We start from the raw sequence: 23,764 nt of genomic DNA, 5'->3' as shown, positions 1-23,764 counted from the left end.
TAAGATCAACGCTTGTTATAAGGACTTGAACATGATTAGGCTAATGGTGTGCAGGGTATGATACATAATAAATTGTGATGTAGCATTTAAAGTTATAACAATTCAAACAAACTGTTGCATAGGTCAGACTATCATACGACAATATAGTTACCTGACCTGTTAAATAAAAACACAGACTAGGCAAGATGCATATCTAAAAGAAGTGACATGTCGACACCATTTTAGGGTTATACCCAAATAGTGCTCTTGATGGGCAATGGCTAGTCCTTAAGTCCGTGGTTGCTGGATTCCAAAATTATTTTAAAGAAATCATCAAAATTTTGTAGCATTTTCTTTTAGGTCAAGGGAAATTTGAGAAATAAACAGATGTTGGAGATGATATCCATAAGATTGGTGACACTTTTTTAATTTTGCTGTCACAACTTTATTATAAGCGATATCTTTCTTTACCTTCCTCAATTTATCCTTTTCTTCATTCAAATCTTTGCATTTTTTCTCATACTCCTTAAACTGCTTCTTCTCGTCCTCATTCCAGTCTGCCTCTTCTTTGACCATAAATGGTGGACGAGTGATCTCCTAAATATTTCAAGACAATTGCAATATGCAGGAAGTCAAATAGTTAAAGTTTGTACTGAAGCCTATTTTTACAAGCAAAAATTCCAAATATAAATCTGCAATGTTTTTAATACAAAGTTCATTAGGCTGCCATAAATGTATTGTAGACTTCTAAGAGAGCAGGGTTCTAAAATCCTCTATTAATAACATTAATGTATTTCTTTCTTTCTTAGTTTGGCCACTTCTTTGCTGCTTACTTGGCATACTCAATATTGAACAAGTTACTTACCTTCGGTATCTAGCTGCAGAATTCTTACCTTTGAGTTCCCGGGCGTAAGATTGGATCCAGAAGACTTTTGCATGAGCAGTACCCCTATACACTGTCAGGTGGCTTCGTTCGGCTCCATGCGGTGGGGCCGGAAGTGATGTAGCGGTCACTTATATAGACACCATCCAGGCAAGTGGACGTCAGTTACTTTTCTTGACTTTCTATGCCAGGAGCGCAGAGCCATGAAGTGCGCTGACATTGGTGTGTCCAAACTAGGGCCCAGTAAGGGATTATCCCTAACCCTAGAAATCTGTGCAGAGAGGGGAAGCATGGGTGGGTGTAAGGAATCTGCAGCTAGATTTAGCCTCTACCAGATAAAGTGTCACCAAAGGTAAGTAACTTGCTAATTTGATAAAGACTTCTAGCTGCAGATTCCTTACCTTTGAATAGATACCCAAGCAATACCATCCAGAAGGTGGGCTGCGGACACATTTTCTACACAAAGAAACACCCATTCCTGTCAACCTGACTGTTCAGACATCCCATCCCAGGAGTGATGCATCTGTCACCACTGTGAAATCTGGTTGTGGGAGAGAGAGGAGTCTGCCTCTGACCCAATTGCGGTTTGTTAGCCACCACTGCAGGTCTTTCGCAGTTCCCTCTGAAATCTGGGCCATGTCGGAGAGAATCCCCTGATGCAGAGCCCACTAGAACTTCAGGTCCCACTGCCGAGCCCACATATGCCATCTGGCATGATTCACCAACAGGACTAAGGATGCCATGAGGCCCAGAAGCCTCAGTCATTCTCAGAGGAATCCAGGATAGAGGCTGAAACATTGATATCATAGCCTGAATATCCTGGACTCGCTCCGCTGGAGGATAAGCCTGAAGCTGCACTGTGTCCAAAACATCTCAGTTGAAAGGAAGTGTCTGAGAAGGAGTCAGGTGTGACTTTGGCACATTTATAGTGAACCCCAGTAAATGCAGGAGGTCTGCCGAAGTCTGGAGGTGGGAAATGACAGCCTGGTGTGAGTTCACTTTTAACAGCCAGTCTTTGGGAAAGGGGAAGACTGACACCCTTAATCTCTGCAGATGAGCTGCGGCCACCACCTTGGTGAACACCCAAGAGGAGCAGGTAATGCCAAAGGGGGGCACAGTGAACTGAAAGTGCTCGGGACCTACCTCGAACCCCAGGTAACACCTGTGGGCAGACAGGAAAGGAATGTGAAAACATGCATCCTGCAAGTCCAACTCTACAAACCAGCCTTCTTGGTCTAGAGCAGACAAGACCTGAGCCAAAGTAAGCATCATTAATTTCTCCTTTCTGAAAAAGAGGTTGATGGTTTGGAGGTCTAGGCTGAAAGCCTTTGTTCTTCTTGGGTATCAGAAAGTAGCAGATATAACAAATACTGCCTACTTCTGATATCGGAACACTCTCTTTGGCTCCTCGCTTGACTTCCTCGCTGAGCAATTTTAGATGATCCTCCGTCAGCCGATACAGTGTTGGGAGAGGGGAAGATTCAAAGGGTAGGGAGTAGATCTTCTGAATGATTTGCAAGACCCACCTGACTGATGTTATGGCCTTCCGCCACTGGGGGTGATGATGGCGAACTCGCCCACAAAGACGGACAGACATGATCCCTTATAAGGAGACTTAGAGGCTGCACCTGCTTGGAGGGTGGTGGTGGATGACTTCTGGCTACCTGACCCACGGGGTCAGAATGCTCCACAGCCTCATCCCCACAAAACCTGGGGAGCTTGCACAGGACTGTGGCTGGCATAGGGTTGGCGCGGTGACATGCCCCTTCCGAAGCCAAAAAAGGGGAGAAAAACAGACTGTTGACGTGGGGGTCACTAAAATGCCCAAGGACTTGGCCGTAGCCCACAAGCCTTCTCTCCAAAGAGACAAGTCCCATTGAAGGCCATGTCCATGAGGTTGGCCTGGACATCCTCTGAAAAACCAGATGCTCTCAAACAGACGAGGTGTTTAAGAGCCACTGCCGATGAAACCACTCTGCCCGATGAGTCGGTCATGTCCAATCCACACCTGATGGTGAACCTTGCTGCATCTATCCTTTCTTTTACTGCTTGGGAAAAGATGGTCCCGGCCTCTTCTGGGACCTCTGGTAGCACTTGCGCCATCGTGTCCCACAACATATGTGAGTAGCAGCCCAAAAGGCATGCAATATCACCTACCACAATACCAGGCTGGAGGAAAAAAAAAAATATTGGTGTCCAGCCTCTTGGATTTCCTGTCCAGGGTAGCGGCAGGAAATGCGCCATGGGAATTTGAGGGTTGGACTACCAAGCTCTTGGGAGTAGGGCATTGGGTGAGGAAACTAGGGTCACGTGGGGTGGGGCGATGGCGTCGGGCAATTGTCCGGTTCAGAGGAGCCCCTGTGCTGGGTTCGGACCATGTTCCTAGTAGGACATCAGTCAGTGCCTCATTGAAGGTGAGCAGGGGTTCTGAGGAGGAAGCCCCTGGCTGAAGCACTACACTCAATACGTTAGTCTTGACAGCCACAGAAGCTAGTTTGAGGATCTTTGCTGCCTTCTTCAACACCATTGCATATGATGCTCCCTCCTCCATAGCCACTGTAGGGGGAGAAAGCAAACCAGTATCTAGAGATGGGTCCAGTCCACTGGCATCTCCTAATTCCTCATACAAGTCTAAGTTAGTGTAAGTGCCCAACTGGTCATCTAAAGGGTCCAGTGACCCCTCCCATTCTTCCCTCATGCCTGGCTGTTCATATAAATGCTCAGGTAACAACCTAGTACCAATAGGCCCTGTTGGGACCAGAGTCGGTGTTGATCAATGCCGTTCCGACTCCGAGTCCTTGGGGCTGAGAATGGGGCACTGCTATGTGGCAGCAGCATGGGCATTGGAACCTGCGCCAGGTTGCGTTGGCATGACTGGTGCCAGTCCAGATCCGTGATCAGATCCACGAGATCCCATCAGAGCAGAGGTCGGAGCCATCGGCGTGGAACCTGATGGGGCCTCCTCTGACCCGGAGGGGCCCGAAGGCACTCCAGAAGGGTCAGCTCGCTCAAATACGTAACACATGTCCTCCTAAAACTCTTATTTGAGCTGAGGTCACTCCAGCTCCCAGAAATGCAGGAAGGCGCGGAGCCGGACATGGAAACAGCTCAGCTGAACCATGCCTGGAACGCTGATGTTCCAAAGCCTTTGTACCAGTTGATGGACGAGGAGAAGTCGAAGACCGCGTCAACTTCCTACGTTTCTTGTACCTCTTTCCCGAGGGTCCTGAACAATTAGAATGGGACGAAGAGGACTTGAGGCTCCTAAATTGGTCTCATGACCTTCTACTAGATCGGGACAGACACCTCCTAGGAGCCGCACTAAGCGTCATTAACTGCTGGGCTGCAAGCAGCTTTATGGACTGCTCCCTCAAAGCCTTTAGTGTCATGGCCCATCAGTCTGAGCATGATTTCAAGTCGTGGTCGTGCTTTGGACACCATAAACAGACCAGATGGGGGCCTGTAACCGACATAGCACAGTGCCAGGCACCACATGTTTTAAACCCTACATTTCTGGAGGACATCTTAACACACTTTGAAAAATAAACAACAAAATGTCAAAAAAGACCTGTCAAAAAAACAACAGAGGGTAGCTCTTGTCCGTATCAGCGTTAACTGGTGCGAAAAGAAAAGAACTGACATTCGCGAACCTGGGCGGGTGCCTGTATAGGTGATCACAATGTCACCTCCGTCGGCAACAATACCTCCACCGCCGCACGGAACAGAACAGAACAAAGCCATTCAGCGGTGCACTGGGGCATTGATCCTTCAAAAAATGTCCAGATCCAGTCTGACACCTGTGAAATTCATCGGTATCTATCAGATCAGGGTTTTTCACAAACAGCAAAGGATGTTTGTGAAATTTAGACACTGCACACCAGAACAGAAACATCAATCCAGCATGGCAACTAATAATGGACAGGGGAGGGTTTAAAATTGTCTAGGGTAGTAAGGGCAGTAAAGGAGCAGTTGCAAGGAACCCTGCTGACAAATGGGCGCTAGGGTGCAGGAAGAGGAAATAGAAGAAAGAGGATCATATTTTGGACCTTAAAATACAGATAAAGAGTGAAGAGAAGCCATGCCAGAGACGAGGTGGCAACTCGGAGACCAGATGGATAAGGATGGAACCTAGTAATCAGGGAGGAAGAGAGAAGCCAGAGCAAGGAGGCATAAAGCCACCTTTTTCTCCATAAAAAGAGCTATTTTAGAAATATAGACTGGACACCTGGTGTTAGGGATGCAGGAGAATCAAAAGGGGAGGCTGAAAGGTGGGCATGGACGAAAGTTTTCACCCTAAAAAGAAAAAATGCCACATTTTTCATTAGTAAGGGATTTACAGAGAATAGTTATTCTATAGTCTTCATTCAAAATTCCAATCAAAAATTAAATGATTAAATGAATAGTACCCGAATATCACCAAAATGCCTTTGAGAAGAGGGGCCCTTTTTATTTTCTTTGTATTATTTCTGTTGCATATGCTTTGCATATGGTCAGTACTCAGCTAGGTATCAGGGTAAGAGGATTTGGTATTCTGTTTGAGGGACTCAGAGGAAAGCAGTTAGCTATCATAGCAAGCCTGGTGCTGAATTGGGGTCAGGGGTTTTTAGGGTTTGTGGGAGAGATAAGATTGCTGGGGCTGACTACTCTAACTGACCAGGATACAGAAAATAGGCCAACAGACCAATGCCACGGTGGATCACTGACATAATATCAATGACACAAATACTGTGACATACAAATATTGTGTCCAAAATATTGTTGACACAATATTGTTTCCTTATCGTCATAATGGTAAGTACAAAAATGTTGAAAATAAAATACAGCTACACACTGATAGTTTAAAAATAAAACAAAAATATTGATTTTTACCATGAATATGTCATTTGTTATAGTAAATCTGAAATATTTTAATATGTAACATTAGTGTAATGTAAAATAAATACATTTAAGTAACATTTGATAATATATATATATACTCACATTCACACAAATATTTGTGTATGTTTATATATACATATAAATACAATTACACTATGATAAAACATATTTTACATCATACTAACGTTTTTGTGTTTGTTTTTTTAATTTACCACTACAAAAGGCATATACATAATACATACATATATGTATATGCACAAATATATATATATGTCAAATGTACAATTCTAAATACATTGAAAAATGAAAGACATTTACTAAAAATATTGACTAAAATAATAAAACATACATAATATACATATTTGCAGATAATATAAAATGAAATGATAAAATTATTATATAACAAACAATATGACAAAGTAGTGAAATCTGTGAAAAAATGATATAATATTTCCACTCCAATGTGTACAACAGTAGGGAAAGCATTGGAAACCTGAGAAGTAAAATTTACTGTTACTACTCCAGTCTGTGCAATAGTAGGGAAAGTGTTGGACTCCAAAGTTGTAACATTTACTATTTCCACTCCAGTTTGTACAACAGTAGGGAAAACGTTGGAATCCAGAGGGATAACATTTACGATTCTCACTTGAGTCTGTGCAACAGTAGGGAAAGCGGTGGACTCTGGAGCGGTAAAATGTACTATTCCAACTCCAGTCTGTTCAACAGTAGAGAAAGTGTTGGAGTCTGGAGGGGTAAAATTTACTATTCCCACTCCAGTCTCTGCAACAGTAGGGAAAGCGTTGAACTCCAGAGGGGTAAAAATTACTGTTCCCACTCAAATCTCAGCAACAGCAGGGAATGCAGTGGACTCCGGAGAGATAAAATTACTATTCTAACTCCAGTCTGTACAACAGTAGGGAAAGTGTTGGACTTCGGTAGGAGTAAAATTTACTATTCCCACTCCAGTATGTGCAACAGTAAGGACAGCATTGGACCCCAAGGGGTAAAATGTACTATTCCCACCCGAGTCTGTGCAGCAGTAGAGAAAGCATTGCACTCCGGAAGGGCAGAATTTACTATTCCCACTCCAGTCTGTGCAATGGTGGAGAAAGCGTTGGACTCTGCTGGGATACAATTTACTATTCCCACACCAGTCTATACAACAGTAGGGAAAGTGTTGGATAACACATTTTAATAAGTCTATTAATTATTCAGAACTATAAAACTGTTAAAATAAAAACTATACCTATTTTTTTTACATAATTGTTAACAATGATTATGCAATAATAAAAATGTGATTAATTGATTATTTATTTAAATTCCCACACTCAACTCCAGCAAACCTAGCAGTCCAGAATTCAAATATAAGCAAATTAACATACTATATAATCAATGCAATAATTATTAGTAAAATATTTGTAATAATTGTTAATTACTTAAAAAATGTCCAACCCTTATTTCAAACACAAACAACCTGTAAGTAATATAACATAAAAAATATATTACACAATTTACATAATCTTAAATCAATTTATTTTAATAAAAAACAACTGTCAATTATTTATTACTTAATTAACTTCCCACCCTATCCCCCTACAAACCACACAACCCACACCTAAAATGTAATTTAAAAAATATAACGATTACATCATTTACATAGTTATCAATTAAATACCAGATACGTTCACAATTGATAATTCATTATTAATTTATTAATAATGAACTTCCCATCCTATACTCCTACAAACTCACTAACCCGAACCTAACATAAAATTAAAAAATGGATAATTACACACTTTACATAATTATCGATTAAATAAATATTATTACAAATTAATTTGTATTTAATTATACTTAATTAACTTCTCACCCTGTAGCCCTGCAAACCTCACACCGCCCTACGATACTATAAATTATTATTAACAGTTAAAATAAAAATTATACATAACTTAAAATTACAAACTATATTTAAAATTATTAACAACAATTATACAAACAATATATAACATATGCAATTACAATATGAACAAAAAATTGAGATAATTAAAAAACTATATTATTCACAACTATATTATTGAAAACAATATTAATAACACAGATATTATTTAAAACGATATTACTTATCTGAAAAATCGTTATTCTTGTCAACGATATTTCTGCTTCACAATATTTTCTGTCACATATTAAAAACTCAATATATTTTTAGCTCAATATTTCTGATCTGGTATATTGTCCAATTATTACCACTGGCCACCTTTAAATTTCATCTAACAGTTTACTGAGGGCTCTCCTGCATTGTGGTGCTGTAGCACTTGTATAGGATGTATCAGAGAATGCTGAGGTCAACCTTGAGATGGTGTTCTTTGGAAAGATCCACTTGAGTAGATAAGAAAATCAGAATACTTCTACTACACAGTTAATAACCCTCTCTGGACACCCCACATCCTACAGTGCTGAGCACCATGCCTGCACTGCACTGGACCCTGTCCACCCAGGGCTCATTAATACTCAGTTTTGTCATGCCACCGTTTCATTCCTCAAACACAATGTGCTACCAGCTCTGCATTAAAAAAAGACTGCTCATTACTCTTCCCAGGATGCCTGCCAACCTAGCACCCTTGTCACCTTGTCTTTGCTTACCACTCTGCCCAGCTTCCGAGCAAGCGGCAGCTTCCGCATATATCAAGGGGTGGGGGACGACAGGGGAAACATTAAAAAAACAAAAAAAAAAAAGCCTTATCTTGTGCCACACGTCTCCGGACGCCGTCTCCTGCCTCCTCGCTGCTCTTGTGGTGTCCCAACGTTGGCTGGGACACCAACACAGGCTCCCCAGCAATCCTGGTGCTGCTTATATGCTAAACATAGCATGTAAGCAGCATCAGGTTCGTTTGAGCGGCAGTCACTGCCGCTCAGACACAAGCCTGGGGTCTGTACTGTTTCTCCAGCTCGCCTGTGTATACAGCCAGGTTGGAGAAACCTAAATGCGCATGTGTGTTTGGTAGGCCTATGACTCCATCAGAAACGTAATGGATATCCTGTCTGCCGTATTACAATCCCATTATATCCAAAGGAAATTGTAATAACGCGGACGGGATATCCATCATGTTTGTAGCAGTGTAATACGTCCCTCAAACTTAAAATCAGGCCCTATGTCTGAAAAGGTCAGCATTGCAGCAGCAAAACCCATGGATCTAACAAACTGCCCTCCTTTTAGTGATAAATGGACAGGAAGATTGACAACCTGACCAAAGGTCTGATTACGAGTTGGGCAGTTGAACCACCACAACTCCAATATGGTGGTGGTGAGGCGGCCGTCACCACTGCCGTTTTACGATGTGTTTCCATCGGGCTGACCGGCGGGAACGTCGTATTACAAGGTCAATGCCATTGCATACAGCACCCTCGGAATGGGCTCCTGCATTGCCCATGACAAGGTCCTGAGCAGTGCAGGGGCCACAGCCTTTCTGCAAGCCTTTTCATGGTGTGGACCCCACCATGAAAAGGCTGGCTGAAAGGAAAGCTGTGCTCAGCACAACCTGACTGGATCCCTGTTCCCAGAGGAGGCGGTGGGCTCCTGGCGATCAGACCGAGGGTTGTAAACTGACGGTCCGACTGCCAGGATTGCAGCAAACTCGTAATGAGGCCCCAAGTCCCTATTACTGAGTAATTGGTGACCTCTGTAGTGAACTCTCTCGGCTCACTCCTTTGCGGCCTTATCCATTGAGGGAGGGCAGTAAGTCATAGGTAAAGAGGACATCTCACTCAGTCTAAACACATAGGTGTCAAACCCTTTGCCCTTTTAAGGAGAAGAGAAAATTATAATATATTATTGCCTACTTATCTGGTAGCCATGGTTTCTGACATGACCTAGGCTACTGGGCGTTAAGAGGAACTCTCAATGGTCCTCGTGGGATTTTATGGCCTTCTTCTCTCAAGAAAGTGGGAAAGTTGCTAATTTAAGGGACATTTCCATTACAAGCTAGAAATCCCAGCAATTAGGTGTAGAGACTCCCCTTAATAAGGAAAAGCAACAAATCATTTAATTGAACACTATTTACAAGCTGAAATAAAGATTACTTTGAGAGAACTACTTCTTCCCTTAATGATGACATTACAACCTGGTGCTTCTGCCTGCCTATCTCGTCTCCTTGAAGTGAAGTAACTAGACGCCCTGAAGAGCAGTGCTTCAGCAGTGCTAAAGAGGCCCTCTAGCCATGAGGGAATAATTATGAATCAGGTTATACATTAAGAGCCAGGTGTACAAAGATGTACAAAGCACTTTCCTTTTGCAAACGCTGCAATTAAAAAACTACTTTAAGCAATGTACTAAACCCATTTTATGAGTCTCTCACTTTTTTACCAACTCCTAAAATGGGTTTATTACTATTTTCAAACTTTGCTGCCTGACCTATAAAGCAATAAGATACTCACTACCTCCCTATCTATACCCTAGACTTTTTCATGATCAACCACCAGATTGCTCAACTCTACAAACAAAGCACTGTTACAGATTTTGAGTATTCGCACTGCCACATATGGAGAGTCAATCATTTTCTTACCTCGCGCCATTTCACTGGCACAAACTCCCCCTGTACATTCGCACCTGCCTGACCTTCCCAATTTAAAAAGCACTTAAAAACGTGGTTGTTTTAAATCCCACTGTGCCGCTTGTCAGTAGCAAGACACTCTTCTGAGAGCGAGTCGTTGCGCTATAGGAGCTTTTCAATATCAATCAATATCAATAGGAATTGCTATCTGGAAGGGGAGTGTTGCAGGTGTCCCTTCCAAAAAGCGATTCTTATCCATATGCATCAATGATTTATGACTGAAATAGTGGTCATAAACCACTGAATAGTTACCAAGCTCCAAAGTTGGGGTGTGTAGGAAGGTGGCTCTCTATATTGAGCACTAAAATGAAGTACACTGTGCAGAGTGTCCAGCGGATCTACAGAGGCAAAAGTAGATATGACTAATAATCTATTTGTGGGAGTGTGGGCGAGCAGTTAGGCTTATCAGAGGGTAATGCTAAGCCCTTGTGGTGCTCACAGAGGCAATAAATGAGACACACACTTAAAAAATAAATCTGAGACCAATTTAGAAAAACAACAATTCTTTTTATATATGTTTCACACCCAAGAACTTTGTAATCAGGTAAGTAAACTTTTAAGCATAAAGCATTTGCAGTTTCAGAAACAAACACAGAGCAATTATCTCAAGTTATCCTAAGGAGGAAAACAATGTTCAGCAAACACATGGTTAACAACGACTTATGAAGCCAATCTCAGGGAGTTAAGGTAAGTACTGGGCACTAATCAGAACCACACCAACAGGTCACACCGGGCAGCACTGGGGCAGCCGGGTGCATAGGTGCAGTAAGGTTTTAGGTGCCCAATGGTTTCCTATGGGACTTTGGTCCTCGTGAAGACAGGTTGCAGGGTATGGCTAGGGTATGGCTTGGAAGCCAGTTAGGGACAACAAGCAGGTAGGTAGTAGACTTGGGGTGCCTGGGGACATAGGTGCACCGTTGGTCCTCTTCTCCTGTGCCCATGGGCGACGGATGGAGAGGTGTCCTTAGGCGCCCGGTTTTCACGTCCGGGAGCAGTCGCGGTCAGGAAGTCCTGTATGTTGAGGCTGCAGGCATCATGGGGGAGTCCGGTAAGGGTGGACAGGGTTGACTCGAGCTCCTAGTAGCTGGGGGACGCTGTTGACACCGATGACCCATCTCAGCTGGGGTCACGGGTCATGGTTGCTGTGGTTGCTGTAGCTGTTGGATTCTTTCTCTCCACAAGCCGGTGGGAGAGGGGGCCTGTGTGCAGAGGCTGCAGGCATCTCAGGGTAGTCCAAGAGGGGTGAGACCACAATGGACAGATGGAGACCCGCGTTGGCACCATCTGTTGGCTTCACCTCAGGTCGTGGATGTCAGGTGCAGTAGTCACTTCTGATGTGAGGTTTCTGGGTTTAAAGCAGCTGCAGAGTCTGTTTCTTGGAGTTTCTTGGTGTAGGGCAAGTCCGGTGCCCACAGGAGACTCGAGTCTTTATTGAAGGCTGGATGAGTTGCCTTTTTTGTGCAGGATTCTTTAGGTCAGCTGGCAGGCTGGGGGCTTGGTCCAGGTCAGCTGCTTATTTTCCTCTTCTACGAGTGAAAATCTTTTTTGTTTGGGTCTTCTAAGGTTGGCAAAATCTCAATTCTAGAGTTCAGGTGCGCCCCCTAAATACTTAATTTAGGTTTGTTACAGGGAGTGCCAGGCGGCAGCTAATGTGCTGCCCACACTTAGGGTGACTACACCCTTTCTATGACCACTTCTGCTGGAAAGTGGGCATAACCCTAACCCTAGTGGCCTAATTCCTTTCAAACACGATGGCGGATTTTGACAAGTAGTGCCCACTTCAGCTCATCTACCACAGGGGTGGGGCTGGCAAGAAGTGAGCACTCCTAATTTAACTAAATTTCTCCCATGTGCCACAGCCAAACGTGTGGTCAGGGCAGGGGGTTGGTCATCTTCATCATCTGGAGAGACCAGTGTTGCATTACAAAGGCAGCAAGGCATTTGAAGTTTCCCACCCTGGAATGTCCATTCTGCCTGGGAGAGGTGATCATACTTCTGCCCAGAGTAGGCCTTCGTCTCAGGCCCTTGGGAGCACTGGCTCTCACCTTGGGGGGCCGGAAACATGTCTGTTGTGGCTGAACTGGTCAAGACCAGTCAGTCAGCACACTAGTAGTTTTTCAGAGGGTACCTCTAAGGTGTCCGTTGTGTGCATTTTTTAATAATTCCATCACTGGGGCCAGTAAGGGATTAATATTCTGAGATCTTTGATACCAAACATACCAGGATTCAGAGAAGCCATCATGTAGCTGGGAAACTCATAATGACCAGTGTCCAGCACATGCATTTAAAATGGCTTCCCTGTATGCTTACAATTTCTGAGAATCAACAAAGACATTGTAGGGCATATCTGCTCATGCAGATATGCCCTTACATGTAATATAATGCACCCTGCCTTAGGGCTGTAAGGCCTGCTAGAGGAGCAACTAACATATATTGCATGCATGTTTAGAGGACATGGCACACAGGCTGTGTGCCATGTCGTGTTTTCAATTTTGGAGTCCCTTGTCACTCCCAATGGCAGTCTGCATAAGGTTGGTGCTGAGTCCCTCAGAATGGCACGAGTTGTGCTGCAGCTCTGAGGAGCCCTCTTCAGTGCCCTTGCCCTAGGTACCAAGGGTACCATTTACTAGGGACTTATAGGAGGCTGAAGGGCCTGGGGATCAAGTAACAAGGTGTCTTGTTTTAGGGAAGGAACATTAGCACTAGGGACCTGGTTAGCAGGAACCCAGTGAACTTCAGCTGAAGTTTCATCTAAAAACCAGGCAAAAAGTGGAGGGGGTAGTGCAACCAGAACCCAGCTCCCTACAGGGGTGGTAACGCATTTACAAACGAGAGAGGTCCCTTGGGCACCTCTTCCCCTTTGTGAATTTTTAGAAAAGTTTTCATTGGGGTGTGCAGTGGCCAAGAATCTTTATTGGTCGTATAAATACTGCTTTCCTCTTTTCTGGAACAGATTTGCAGAGGCAGCAAGGCAGAGTTTCCTTGGGTTGGATTCAGGAAATCATGAGGCTTGTTGAGGGCGGGGCTTGGAAGCTGTAATGCCCAATTTGCTATGATTGCCTATTGCTGTAATTTTATAGGTTTTCCCAATCCACTGTGGTGTCTTTCTTCTTCCAAGTTATGAAGCAGTTCATTTTCTGTATATATGGCTTTGCCTACAATTATGGTTATGACAAAACACTTTAAGAGTTTATTGATGGTTTACTCTTAGCTTCTTGGAATAATTTTCTTGTGTTTTTGTTCCAGTTTCAGCTACCTGGTTTCCACTGGATTGCTGCACTAGTCCTTTCAGCCTCTACCACTTGGTCTCTTTCAAGGCCTTTGGGTGGACTGGCTTTCTTCTCCCATGACTTTGTACTACGGTCACTACATGTTGCCGGCACTGGCCTCCTATTTAGGCTCTGAAGCCACCTTGGAGACACATTCAAAGGCAATGCAGATCTAGAGGGTGATCGAGGATTTGCAGAGATCAGATTTATCGAAGTGATTTGGGCATCTGGAGACTTTTCCGCAGCCTGTGCCTGTGTTGATGCCGAAAAAATTGCTCCCTCTATGTCGTACGGTGAGATGGTTCCTTTCTTTTTTGATGTGGACCGTGTTCTTGACATCAATGGGATATTCTCTGCAGACAAATGCCTTGACGGCGTGCGCCTCGACATCAAGGAATGTCTATGAGCTGGTGCATTGACTTTACCGGCGATGGCTGTCTTGACTTCGAGTAATGTCTGGATGTTGACAGTTGATGTGACAAAGACTGATGACATGCCCTCACGATGAAGTAGCTCCCGACGTTGAGTGTCGTGCATGTTCCGTCATCGACGGATGAGTTGACCCCACTTTTGACGGCGTCTTCAATGTCAATGGCTAACACAGAGGAATTTTTATTGACGTCCTACCTCTTGGTGTTGACCTGGATATTGTTCTCTAAAGCTTTTCTCCAGATCTTCCTCTGTGGGGTGTTTTTGAATGAGAGGAGGGCTCTTTAGAGGAAGAATGGTGTCCCTCAAGGCTTCTTGTTGTTCCTCTCTCCTGAAGTCCCATGCAGCCTGATCTTTTCTCTGTCCTTCAAAGTGAGCTTGGACAGCTCCTGACAGTAAGAATAGGAATCAGGGCGATGAGATTCTGGCAGATAAACTATACAAACTGTGTGAGGATCATTTTGTGCTCTTTCCTTGCCACATGAAGGGCACTTCACAAACAATGAAGGCATTTTTAGCAGAAAACTATTTTCTGTCAAAAAAGCAGGATAACAGTACTACAAATACTGGTACATGTGAAAGAAATTGATTTGAAAAGGTTTAATATCGTTTTTTCTGAGAAACAGTCAAAAGAACGAGTTACTTACCTTCGGTAACGACTTTTCTGGTGGATACATTAGCTACCTGTGGATTCCTCACCTCATGAATACTCCCATGGCGCCAGCACTTGACGGAAATCTTCTTACTAGTCTCTGCACGTCGACGAGGACGTCACTGTCTCGCACGCGACGCCGTCTGACGTCATACAGGCAATAAGAGGTCCTCGACGACGTGCGGACGTCAGTACCAATCATTTTTTACGTGCATGAGAACAACCAGGCAATGCAATGAAAGAACAAAGCAACATCCATTATATTGTAAAAATACACCACATTGTATGAATAACTGTAAATGTTTTTTATGCACATATATATATATATATATATATATATATAAAACTCTTTCTTTTAAAAATATATACACACACCAAGTATATACATAAAGATATATACACATATACCCACATATATATAAATATATTATATATACACATCTATTGCACCCTCAAAGATCAAGAGGAGCGCACTCAAGGATTACTTGGCAAGACCATAAAGGCAACGGGGAGGCGGGTGGGACCGTGAGGAATCCACAGGTAGCTAATGTATCCACCAGAAAAGTCGTTACCGAAGGTAAGTAACTCGTTCTTCTGATGGATACAACTACCTGTGGATTCCTCACCTCATGAATAGAGTCCCAAAGCAGTACCACGCCCGGCGGTGGGTGCCTAAATGGTCAAACCAAGAAATCCTGCAGCACTGACCGTGCAAAATGGCCGTCCCTTCTAACCTCAGAATCTAAACAGTAATGTTTTGCAAAAGTGTGAAGGGACGACCAAGTTGCGGCCTTGCAGATGTCGACCACAGGAACACCTCTGGCTAAGGCCGAAGTGGCCGACTTAGCTCTGGTGGAATGAGCTCTAATGCCCTCAGGAGGATCCTTCTTTGCCAAAGAGTAACATATTTTAATGCAAAGAACAACCCACCTGGATAGTGTTCTCTTGTGGACTGCCTTTCCTCTCCTCTTGCCCACGTATCCAATAAACAGCTGATCCTCCAGCCTGAAATCCTTTGTTCTATCGATAAAGAAGCTCAACGCTCTCTTTGGATCCAGACGGTGCAGTCTTTCTTCCTCTTTGGAAGGATGAGGCGGAGGATAGAACGTGGACAAAGTAATTGCCTGAGCCAAATGGAAGGGTGAAACAACCTTCGGGAGGAAAGCAGCCTTGGTCCTCAACACCACCTTATCCCCATAAAAAGTTGTATAAGGGGGTTTTACTGATAAGGCCTGCAACTCACTCACTCTCCTTGCTGATGTTATAGCTAGCAGGAAGACTGTTTTTAAAAACAAATACGTCAAGGGGCAAGAATGCATAGGTTCAAAAGGGGACCCCATAAGGAAAGTCAGGACTAAGGACAAATCCCATTGCGGCATAACGAATGGCTTTGGAGGATATTGATTTAGAAGACCTTTCAAGAATCTGATAACAATAGGGGATTTAAATAAAGATGGTTGGTCTGGAAGACATATGAAGGCTGACAAGGCCGATAAATAACCTTTAATGGTAGCCACTGCACAACCTTTCTGCGCCAGAGATAGAGCAAAAGACAAAACGTCCGATAGATGAGCTTGTAAAGGATCAATCTGCCTCTCTCCACACCACGCAACAAATTTAGACCACCTATTAGCGTAGATAGATTTAGTGGAGTGTCGCCTGGCCGCTAATATAACATCCACTACCTCAGGCGGGAGAGAGAAGGAACTCAGGTTGCCCCGTTCAATCTCCAGGCATGTAGGTGCAGACTCTGGAGGTTGGGGTGTAGAACCTGCCCCTGTGACTGCGAGAGGAGGTCTGCCCTGAAAGGAAGACGGAGCGGCGGGCACGTTGAGAGTTGGAGAAGGTCGGAGTACCACACCCTCCTTGGCCAATCCGGAGCTATTACGATTACTAGAGCCCGGTCTTGGCGAATCTTCCTCAATACTCGAGGAATCAAGGGTATGGGAGGAAACGCGTAAAGCAACTGGCCGCACCAGGTCATTTGAAACGCGTCCCCCAACGCTTCCTGCATCGGATACTGAAGGCTGCAGAACAACGGACAATGCGCGTTCTCTCGAGTGGCGAACAGATCTACCCGAGGAAACCCCCACTTCTGGAAGATTAAACGGACTTGATCTGGATGGAGACGCCACTCGTGGTCTGCCGAGAAGTGGCGACTGAGACTGTCCGCACGCACGTTCAAGACTCCGGCCAGATGGTTTGCTATCAAGCAAATCCGATGGTCCTTTGCCCAGGACCATAGTCGAAGAGCTTCTCTGCAGAGAAGGTACGACCCCACTCCTCCCTGCTTGTTTATGTACCACATCGTGGTAGTATTGTCCGTTAGGACCTGTACCGACTGACCACGAAGGGAAGGGAGGAAGGCCTTGAGAGCCAGACGTACAGCCCGTAACTCTAACAGATTGATGTGAAAAATCTGTTCCTCTGGAGACCAAAGACCTTTGATCTCCAGATCCCCCAGATGAGCTCCCCACCCTAGAGTGGAAGCATCCGTTATGACTGTGGCCACTGGTGGCGACTGCTGGAACGGTTTTCCTTGTGAAAGATTGTTGCTTGCAATCCACCACTTCAAATCCACAGCAGCATCTCTGGAGATCTTGACAGTACCCTCTAGATCCCCTCTGTGTTGAGACCACTGCCTTCGGAGGCACCACTGAAGAGCCCTCATGTGCCAGCGAGCATGCGTGACCAACAGAATGCAGGAGGCAAAAAGACCGAGCAGACGAAGGACCTTGAGGACTGGAACTACCGCTCCATTTCGAAACATTGGAACCAAATCCTGAATATCTTGAATCCGCTGAGGCGGAGGAAAGGCCCGACCCAATGTCGTATCCAGTACTGCCCCTATGAACAGGAGGCGCTGAGAGGGCTCCAGGTGAGATTTGGGCTCGTTCACCGAAAAGCCCAGGTCGAACAACAACTGGGTTGTTGACTGCAGATGACGCAACACAAGCTCCGGGGACTTGGCTTTGATCAACCAATCGTCCAAGTAAGGGAATACTGCTATCCCCTTCCTTCTGAGCTCTGCCGCAACCACCGACATCACCTTCGTGAAGACTCGAGGTGCTGAAGTAAGACCAAATGGAAGGACCGCAAACTGGTAGTTGCGATCCCACCACAAACCGGAGATACTTCCTGTGTGACTTGAGTATCGGGATATGAAAGTAAGCATCCTGCAAGTCGACAGACACCATCCAGTCTTCCATGTTCAACGCCAAAAGCACCTGTGCTAGGGTCAGCATCTTGAACTTTTCCTGCTTGAGGAACCAATTCAAGATCCTCAGGTCCAGAATTGGTCTCAAACGACCATCCTTCTTGGGAATCAGGAAATACCTTGAGTAAACTCCTTGACCCCTTTCCTGCTCCGGGACCAACTCCACCGCGCCCTTTAAAAGGAGGACTTCTACCTCCTGTTCTAGCAACAGGAGGTGTTCTTGTGAACAATACGAAGGGCGGGGCGGGATGAGGGGCGGAAACTCCCGAAAGGGAAGGGTGTAGCCTTTTCCCACAACACTGAGAACCCAAGTGTCCGACGTAACAGTCTCCCATTTGGTGAGAAAATGCTGTAATCTTCCCCCTACAGGAGAGGAGTGAGTGGGAAATGGTGGAAGCCTAAGGCTGCTTCCCCTGCTGCACCCCGCCAGAGGATGAGGAAGAGGCAGAGTGCTGCTGAGAGGCTCCCCTGGTGCGGACCCTACCCCTCCCCCTAAAAGATCTATAGGGGTGGGAAGAGGCAGGTTGCTGATATCTTCCCCGAAAGGAAGAGGAGGAAGAGCCACGCCCAAATCCACGAAACCTCCTGAAGAATCTGGAAGAGGCCGTGGAAGAAGGAGCTTGGAGTCCCAACGACTTAGCCGTGGCCCTGCTCTCCTTAAAACGTTCCAAGGCCGAATCAGCCTTAGCCCCAAACAGTTTGTCCCCATCAAACGGGAGATCCAACAATGTGGACTGTACATCTGCCGAAAAGCCCGAGTTACGTAGCCAGGCCTGTCTCCTTTCCACCACAGTTGTGCCCATTGCTCTGGCTACCGAGTCGGTGGTATCCAGTCCCGTCTGGATAATTTGGGTCGCAGCAGCCTGTGCATCAGAGACAAGATCCAAAAGACCCTGGGGAAGCTCTGTAAACGAAGAGGAGATGTCATCCATCAGAGCATGAATATACCTCCCCAGGATACAGGTCGCATTAGTGGCTTTTAACGCCAGACTGCAGGACGAAAAAATCTTCTTCGACTGCGCCTCTAGCTTTTTTGAGTCTCTGTCCCCAGGCACCGTCGGGAAAGAACCAGGCGCTGATTTGGACGAACAGGAGGCCTGCACAACCAAGCTCTCCGGCGTAGGGTGCCTAGATAGGAAACCAGGATCAGTTGGAGCCGTCCGATACCTCCTGGCCACGGCTCTGTGAACTGCTGGGGAAGATGCCGGCTTCTTCCACACCTCTAAAACCGGATCCAGCAGAGCGTCATTAAAAGGTAATAGAGGCTCCGCCGCGGCTGAGGCCGGATGCAACACCTCTGTCAAAAGGTTTTGTTTCGCCTCCACCACCGGCAAAGGCAGGTCCAAAAAACTAGCTGCCTTCCGTACCACTGTATGAAAGGAAGCAGCTTCCTCGGTATATTCCCCCGGGGACGAAAGGTCCCACTCAGGGGAAGTGTCCAGCCCACTGGCCGACTCCAGTCCACGCAGCCCATCACCCGAGTCCTCTAGCTCTCCTTCCTCTAGGGCTCGTTGGTACTCCTGCTCCTCTAGTACCCGGAGAGCACGCCTCCTTGAATGCAGTCGTTGCTCAATCCGCGGAGTCGACAACACCTCCGCCGAAGTCGGAGATCGGCGCCGATCTTCCGAAGCCACCGACGCCGCATCCGGCGCCACAGGTAACTTCGGCGCCGACTGAAGAGCAGATGAAACGGATGGACCCACCGGAGTCACAGGCCGAAATCTCGACGTCGACGGGATGGAAATCCCTGGGGCCAATCCCTCCGAAGCCATCGGAGCGGCCACCGGCGCCGACACTGGCGCCGAGCCCACGTTCCCAAACGGGAGAAAGGGCATAAAGGGTGCCGGCCGAAGAGGCGCAGGATCACCCAAAGAAAAGGCCAAAGGCCCAGTCGGAGCACCCCCTGGAGCCATCTGTTGGAAGATGGCATACATCGCATTCAAGAATGCGGAACTATCGGCTCCAGGGGTGGGAAAAGCCGGATACTGGGGTGCCTGACTCGGAGGCGACCCCGACGCCGGCCTCGGCGTCTGCGCCGGAGAAAACACCTGAGGCTCCAATACCTCAATCACCGACGCCTGTCCAGGCGAAGTTGGAGACGTCGGAGAGAGCAACGGCGTCGAAGGATGCGGCGTCACCGTGGGGCTGACCTCCCATGTCCTCCGGCGCCGATCCGGAGACCTGGAACGAGCCTCCCTTGAATGACGCCGAGATTCTCTACGGCGCCGGGAGTCTCGATGACGCCGATGTCTTGGAGAAGACTTTTTCTTGTGATGCTTCTCCTTTGATTTGGCCATAAACAGCTTCGCCTCGCGTTCTTTAATGGCCTTCGGATTCATGTGCTGACACGAATCACAAGTCGAGACGTCGTGGTCGGAGCTCAAACACCAAAGGCAATCGGAATGAGGATCCGTCACCGACATCTTGCCTCCACACTCACGACAAGGCTTAAATCCAGACTTTCTCTGCGACATTATTTCCACAGAGAAGAAGTACGCAGCAAGATATACACTGTAACCGCAAGAGTAACAGTTGCTCCCTCGAAGATAACCGTTTCGAATGCACGGAAAAAAGGGAACTGACGTCCGCACGTCGTCGAGGACCTCTTATTGCCTGTATGGCGTCAGACGGCGTCGCGTGCGAGACAGTGACGTCCTCGTCGACGTGCAGAGACTAGTAAGAAGATTTCCGTCAAATGCTGACGCCATGGGAGTATTCATGAGGTGAGGAATCCACAGGTAGTTGTATCCATCAGAAACAGAGAGCTCAGTACCCCTGGATCCTAACTGAAGGAGCTGGGAAAATGAACTGACCTAACTGTCACCTTTGGAACATGATGGGAGACAGGAGGTACAGTGAGATTCTTAAAGGCACTGTGCCAGTTTTATGCTTTCTATTGGGACAGCAGCCTATTGGGTGACAGTGTCCCATATTCCCTTTCCTTTTGAATACAAGTTTTTCTGAAAAGCTTCCTATGGTCAGCTTTTCATTATTAACATGTATTGTATTGAGTCATGTTTGTTTTAAAGGATAAATGTAACCTAGCAATTTTTCAACCTTTTCTATAGGCTGCAGATCGATATCTCTCTCTCTCTCTCTCTCTCTCTCTCTCTCATATATTCATATATATATATATATATATATATATATATATATATATAGTAGCTAAGAAGTATTATGGGGTCCTCCCACTACTAAGTGCTTATGACTATTGAAGAGGGAGCCCTGGAAGAGAACCAAAGAAAGTCATTCTTAGCCATGGAATTTGTGTTCTTGGATTTTCTGCCGGTAGACAGAGTAGTTAAAGAATTAAGGTCAGCTATTAGGAGACCATACAGATAACCTGCATTCCCGAAAGGAAGTTTATGGTTTCTCAAAACTGTGAGAGAAGACCAGAATCAATTTCATTTTTTATCATATTTGTAGAATTGCTTCCCCTAAACTTTTCGCAGAGTTCAAGAAAGGAGCATCAGTACAACATACTTTATTTATAATATCCATTATTTTGTTGTCCCCATGGCTTATAGGGAAAAGTGTAGGTGCTGTTTGTCAAAAGATGACTCCTTTTCCAAACGACCAGTGTACTTTGTATTTTTTTGTTAAACAAACTGAGGGATACCTGCCCCACTATTGTCTTGAAAGTTCCTGAACAGCATTTAAAATAGAAAAAACATCTCATGCGCTGTCAGTAATCCGGAGAAATACTTGTTCCTGGCCTCATAATAACACTCTTTTCCTTTGGGGCTATTCAAAAATGTAACCAACACTTGTAAGTAGTTTACAAATGTACTTTACTGTTACAGTTTTGAGTAAAGTTAGTGATTTTGGCTATTCACAAAATCTAAAAAGTAAAGTTACTCAAAAGTGTAGACTTACATGTCTGGAGACATGCCAAACTTACAAGTGTAAGCTACGACTGCAAAGAAACAGAAACAGTAAGATGTCCAGCACCCCAAAAGGCCAAAAACTGACACTGACTCCTAGGCCTATGAATACAAGCAAGAAACCTAGGCTAATTATGTGACTTTTACACTTACACTTGCACAGCAGCACCTTTGTCTCCATTTTTTAAAACATGTAGGTTTGGATTCCAAGCTACAACAAAGATTATAGGTCCTCATTACGAGTATGGCAGTCCATGGACCACCATAACCGTTGGACCACCAGAACAATGCCATCGCCGCCAGGATCAGAAATCCTGATGGGCTGGTGCCAGTGCAAATCGTGGTCAGCCATGGTGGTGCTGAGTTCAGCACCGCCGTGCTGATCACGACTTTCCTTTCCGCTAACCTTTTCATGGCGGTGTCACTGGCAGATTTGGGGCCACAGGGGAGGTCCTACACTGCCCAGGAACAGCTGTGGGCAGAACAGGGGCCCTCTGTTAGAACACTCAGAATCCTCACTGTTTGCCATTGCAGAAAGTGCACATTCTGAGTGTGCTGTGGCATTGGCCTCTGCTCTCTCCAATGGCGTGCTACTGTTTCAGCCGCCCAGCCTGCCGGAAACATCATAATACGGTCGTGGGGAGGCCGGTGGCCTGGTGGCCGCCTCCCCACTGCCGTATTGGCAGTCCAGTGGTCAGACCGCCAAAATCGTAATGAGGCCCATAGTCTTGACTTTAAGGAAACGTCCCCCGGCAGTTCATGCAGTGGTCATAACGAACCTTCACAGCTATGACTTAAATGCATTTGATAGAATATTTCGAATCTGGAGTAAGGCGACACATTTTGGGAAATCTTATCCAGACTAACTCATTATTGTACTTAGCACCAGACTGCGTTGGGACTTATGATACCCACATGACTGGAAGCTATTAATATTTCCATAGTCCCACCCAGCAAAAGGGAAAATCTGCAGTAGGAAACTGGTCATGTGAACTATCCCATATTCAGACTATCAATATGCTTTATGGCTGTGTTAACATGATAGTGTGAATTAAAATGAATACGTATTATACCATCTGCTACCAAGCTGGTAGAACTCTTACCACTTTAAAGATGTCTTCCCTTTTCACTTCAAGGACTCCATTCATCATGTCAATCAGTGCTCGCTGCTTTGCATTATCTGCCTGCGGAGAGCAAAAAGTACTAGTTACAACTCTACCTTCCCAGTGTGAAGGATACTTTATTAGCATAGGTTACTTACATACATTTCATAGAACTACTAATACTTCATAACAGTGCATTGTACAGAGACCACCTAAAACAAAGTATGACGGGGCCGACACGGTATAAAAAGTATTACACAGTTGCACTTAAAGAGGTACTACAAAATGATGCCCATGGTGGATCCGACAGAGAAAGGACAGAAATATACTTTAAGTTAAGTTCAAAACAGGCCAGCATGATTAGTGCGCCTGGCTGAACTCGGTTATTACACAATGCTGTTTCTGTAGCAGTATGCCTGTGGATTAATATCTGCACAGATAACATCAATGCAGTCCACGTTTGGCTTCGGCAAAATCCCATGAAAATTAGGAGCTCTACTTTTCAGTTTCCACGTCTTGTTTATTTTTGTTACTTTTCCCCTTAGCATTTCACATAATTGTCTGGCTGTATCACAGATAAATTGCAGTGGCACATTTCAGTGCAAGAAAACTATACTGAACAATTATGGGCAGATTTCTGCGTAAACAAATAAAATAAATAGGTCAAAAAAATACCAGTGCTTCAAGTCGCTTTTGCTCTTCAATCCTTGCTTGCTCCTCTGCTTTTGCCTTCTGTTCCGGGGTCAAATATTTGTCTACCTTTATCTGTAATGGAAAAAGAATCTAGTGGAGGGCTGCACAGCAAGTACTGTAGGTTTGTGTCTCAGTTGTTGCTAACTTGTTAACATAACCCGTAAACAATG

The 23,764-nt window shown here is 45.4% G+C and overlaps 1 protein-coding gene across 1 annotated transcript in view; it reads right to left on the bottom strand.

Moving 5' to 3' along the window:
• The window catches only part of CFAP43 (cilia and flagella associated protein 43), a 505,375-nt gene that overhangs the window by 106,918 nt on the left and 374,693 nt on the right, over nt 1–23,764 (bottom strand). Inside the window, exons 25-27 of the mRNA XM_069239443.1 lie at nt 23,577–23,666; nt 22,902–22,982; nt 451–576 (exon numbers count right to left, since the gene is read on the bottom strand). Of these exons, the coding sequence (XP_069095544.1) occupies nt 451–576; nt 22,902–22,982; nt 23,577–23,666 (297 nt within the window). The remainder of the gene's footprint in view (nt 1–450; nt 577–22,901; nt 22,983–23,576; nt 23,667–23,764) is intronic.

Source organism: Pleurodeles waltl, chromosome 6 (assembly GCF_031143425.1).
Source record: "Pleurodeles waltl isolate 20211129_DDA chromosome 6, aPleWal1.hap1.20221129, whole genome shotgun sequence".
Taxonomy (NCBI): Eukaryota; Metazoa; Chordata; class Amphibia; order Caudata; family Salamandridae; genus Pleurodeles; species Pleurodeles waltl.
The sequence above is the reverse complement of the archived record's forward strand: the minus strand, read 5'-3'. Positions and strand labels throughout refer to the sequence as shown.